The sequence below is a fragment of the Nymphaea colorata genome, chromosome 12 (assembly GCF_008831285.2).
Source record: "Nymphaea colorata isolate Beijing-Zhang1983 chromosome 12, ASM883128v2, whole genome shotgun sequence".
NCBI lineage: Eukaryota > Viridiplantae > Streptophyta > Magnoliopsida > Nymphaeales > Nymphaeaceae > Nymphaea > Nymphaea colorata.
This window is the reverse complement of record NC_045149.1, coordinates 14,232,731-14,236,997: the sequence shown is the minus strand read 5'-3', so window position 1 is coordinate 14,236,997 and position 4,267 is coordinate 14,232,731. Positions and strand designations below refer to the sequence as shown.

Below are 4,267 nucleotides of genomic sequence, written 5' to 3'. Positions count from 1 at the left end.
TCAGATACCATTTTGCAACAAAGCCATAAGGCAGGGGCTGTTTGGCGGAAAACAGATTTTCTTTTCGTTGTTAAATTTCTTCACCGTTTGCACTCAGCAACATATGCTGACAGACGACGTCTCTAGCCGCTAGAGAGCTGAGGGAGCGAGAGGGTGGCCATGGTCAGCGCCAGCCATGGAGAGAAAGAGACTCAAAGAGGAACATATCATCCATGGAGAGAAAGCTATGTCACACGGATACGGGTACGGGGACACGGATACGGGTACGGGGACACGGCATTTTCAAAATTTTAGGATACGCGGATACGGTGAATATTATATTCAAAAAAATTAAAAATGATAATAAAGAAAGTCTCAAACACAACATTGTTCATCACCAATCTCAAAAGTGATAACTGCTAAGACATAAGCAAGAAAGTCTCAAAGAAAGTTACAAAGCATTGTTCATCAATCATCACAAAACATTGTTCATCATCATTCTAGTCATCATCAATGCCCAAATCATCCTTCTCCCCAATCTCCTATTCTTCCACAATAGAAGATGTTGAGGGAATACAAGGTTCTTCGAATCTTGAATTAACAACTTCAAGTTCATTCTCTTGTTCTAAGTTAAAGTCCTCAACATTCACGTCCCAATATTTAGTTTCTCCTTCCCTACAAGACAAAAAAATTGTAATTATTATGATGTTAGCGAATAAGAAGAGAAACATCTAAATCAATAAATCATATACTTAATTTACCTATATTCTTCTTTGTTCCGTGATAGAAGCCGAAGGTTAGAATGCACATAAACCAGATTTTCTGCACGTTTGCTTGTGAGATTATTTCGTTTTATAGTGTGGATTTGTGAATATGTACTCCAATTTCTCTCACAGCATGATCTGAAAGCAAGGTATTGAAGAGTAGGATAAGCAGTTCCATGTTTAATCCACCAAGATAAAGATGGATAATTATCTTTGTCTACAGTTGCACCTACATCTTCTCCAATTCCAGTAGAAAACCTTTCAAACTCATCATTAGCTCGGCGATTTTGATGTACATCAATGAAAATCCTATTAATACATGCTACTCTGTTTGTTGATAATTCTAGATCCAGATGTGGTGGGGTTCTTCCAACACCCCCTGTAAGCCACTTTTTTCCATAATATTTAGGATTTAATGTATGTGCCATGCATTGAAGAGGATTGCTACTTTTATCCCATCTTGCAATCAATATTCTATGCACATGATCAAAAAATGCTGAATCTTCAAGTGCAATACTTTTTTTTTCATGCTTAAAAATAACCTCTTGGATTTTTTCAATCATAGTGTCCCACATCTCATACACACAGTGCAACGTTGAATTATCACAATCAAGAACTCTCAACATCTCCCAGATCGGTTCTGTGAATGCAAGAAAATAAAAGATTTGATCCCACCACTTGTCTTCAAGAATCATTCCTTTGATTGCTTGAGCTTTGTCATCATCATCAGCACGGTAGAAACTCCAATCATCATCAGTCACCATACTGATCAATGCACTTTTCACCCTTTTTATCCTTTTGACCATAACAATTAGAGATGCAAAACGTGTCTCTGCAACTCTTAATAATTTTAGATCAGAATGCTTGTTATAAATGGAAAGTGCATGTTGATGATTTACTATGAAATTTCTGATGTTCCTCACATCCTTTTCCAAGTCTTCAATCCACGAACATAATTCATAAGCATGAGGATCTTGCTCTTTACTTGGTGGATTGCATATACTCTTTAGAGCCGCTATGAACTGCACAAGAAGTCCAAAAGATATGAGGGTACTCCTTTTCTATCGCAATACCAGCTGCTCTACATACAGGTGCATTGTCTGTAATTAGCTGAACAACGTTTTCTTTCCCCACTTCTTCAATTATTTCCATAAACAATCCTTTCAGATACTCAGCACTTTTGTATTCACCAGATGCATCTATTGCTTTCAAGAAAATTGGTCCATTTGCTGAAGTTGCAATGAAATTAATAAGAGGGCGTCGTTGCAAATCTGTCCAGCCATCAGAAACAATAGAAACTCCGTGTTGATCCCAAGTGAACTTTTGAGACTCTAACAATTTGTTCACTCGAGTCATCTGTTGTTCTAGTAGTACAGTGCGAAGCCTTTCAGAACTAGGGGGAACATACCCAGTCAAGTTAGAATTTGCAATAGATGTAACTAAGTCTCTCCAATATGGACTTCTAGCTACATTAAATGGTATGCAATTAGCATAGAAAAATGTCGCCACTTTTAGATCTAATTCTCGCCGTCCTTGTAAACTAAATGAATCCTTAATTGATTTCTGATGAACATCAACAACTTTTCTTTTTTTGGTAGGATTCTGAATATCATCATGTAAAATTGAAGCAATGTCAATGAAACCAGATCCAGATGATGTGCTTTTCTTATTCTCAAAGGCTTTTTGTTCTTTCTTCAACTGAGCCAAAGTCTCGTTAGTGATTTTCTTACATGGTTGAATTTCTTTTTGACTGATTTTTAATAGATGTGCTTTCACTCTTGTATATGATCCATTAAACTGTCCCTCACAAAAATTACACCTAAAAAAAGCATTTCCACCGCCTCCAGGAGGTTTCCCCATTAGATTCACGTATGACCATAATGGTGGCTGAGGTGTAGCTGATCCAGAACCACAACTTGTAGGTTGAGAGTCTTGAGACTGAGACACTGTTTTTCCTTTGCTCGCCATACTAGATTAAACATAATAAAAAAATGGAAAAAACGTATAATGAACATAAAATTTATGAAATAAAACAATACAACAAACTGACAAAGTATAAACATGCACTGCAGTCACAAAACTTCAAAGATTCAGAAGCAGAACGAAGGCTGAATAGTGAACAGGAACATTCAAGAATGGTAAATGATAGTACTGCCAGATTGAATAGTGAACAGGAACAGAAGCAGTTCGTTAAAGCCTAAAACTAAAAGAAACATGAACAATAGCGAAGGCTGAAGTGAATAGTGAACAGTGAACAGGAACATTCACGAATGGTATATTATATGTTAATGCCATCTAGATATCACGTATTCATCATTGTCTAGCATCATGAACAACAGCGAAGGCAAAATCCCCAAATCGGTTATACACCCAAAACGGCAAAATCCCCAAATCCCAAAATCAAACAAAAAAAAGAAAACATCGCACATAGCATTGAAGAATATGATTCTAAACCGTCCAATCTTCAAACCAAAACATCCCCAAATCAGATTTTAATACCCAATGTAAAAAATCCCCAAATAAAAGTTGAAACCCTAACTTCTATTATCGAAAATAATCGACAAAACACTTACCTGTCTGTCGCTGGCTGCCGCCGGACGCCACCGGAAGTCGCCGTCGATCGCCGGAGGTCGCCATCGCCCGCCATTGCCTTACTGTGCTGCCAGCCTGCTGCGGAAGCGGTCGAGGGTAAACGAAGGTCGAGCGTCGATCGCCGGAGGTCAGTGCGTAAAACAAAACGCGGGTTAAAAAATCGGTTATACAAGTGGTTTGGATCGGGTCTGACCCAGACCCGATCCAAAACGTATCCAGCCGTATCGCCGTGTCGGGATCCCCGTGTCCGCGTGTCGACACAGGTACTCGACCCAGTCTGCGTATCCGTGTGACGTAGAGAGAAAGAGATTCAAAGAAACTTACAGTTGCAAAGGATTTCTACGTTGGGCGATGGCTCCAAACTTCCACCAGCCGCAGTTCCAGCCTCCAGCCTCTAGCAATTCCACAGTGTGCAGCAACGGTGGTTGAATTTCACAGGTGATTTGGATTGAAAATAGGTGATTTAGGGATACAAACGTGGTTGATTAGGGGATATGTGTGAAGTTTGACTATTTTTATTTAATTTTATTTTTTTTAATTAAAAAAACTAAACTGTCCATGAGGCGTACGCTTCTACTTGTGCTGGGATTGGGGGACTTTTCCTGACTTATTTAGCACATGTGAAGCACTCAAGCACATGTGCTCACCACACCCCAAATTAAGCACTCGGCAGGTTAAACTTCCGATCCACTCGAATGCATTCATTCTTTCTTGTAAAATAGGCGACTGGAAATGAAAGAAAGCTGAGGGTGGGAGGAAAATAAAGAAAGAGGTATTATTCTTTCTTATAAAATCCGCATCTAGAAATTAAAGAAAGAGGGATTATTCTTTCTTATAAAATCGGCAACTAGAAATTAAAGAAAGAGGTATTATTCTTCCTTATAAAATCTGCATCTAAAAATTAAAGAAAGAGGGATTATTCTTTCTTATAA

General features: G+C 38.5%; 1 protein-coding gene across 1 annotated transcript; it reads right to left on the bottom strand.

Annotated features, from left to right (window-relative positions):
- Positions 1–521: 521 nt before the first annotated feature.
- LOC126410588 (uncharacterized) lies at positions 522–3,380 on the bottom strand. Its single transcript, XM_050080724.1, has 4 exons — positions 3,317–3,380; positions 2,118–2,209; positions 741–1,765; positions 522–654 (listed from the first exon to the last, which is right to left on the bottom strand). The coding sequence occupies exons 1-4, from the start codon at positions 3,378–3,380 to the stop codon at positions 522–524; spliced, it is 1,314 nt and encodes a 437-aa protein (XP_049936681.1).
- Between the last annotated feature and the right edge of the window lie 887 nt (positions 3,381–4,267).

Excerpts from the sequence above, each read along its gene's own strand:
- LOC126410588 (XM_050080724.1), bottom strand. The coding sequence starts at position 3,380 with ATGGCGACCTCCGGCGATCGACGGCGACTTCCGGTGGCGTCCGGCGGC. Across the intron at positions 2,210-3,316 it reads CGGCAGCCAGCGACAGACAG|CTAGAAGTCCATATTGGAGA; the intron begins GTAAGTGTTTTG and ends CATTTAATGTAG. Across the intron at positions 655-740 it reads CGGAACAAAGAAGAATATAG|GGAAGGAGAAACTAAATATT; the intron begins GTAAATTAAGTA and ends TTTGTCTTGTAG.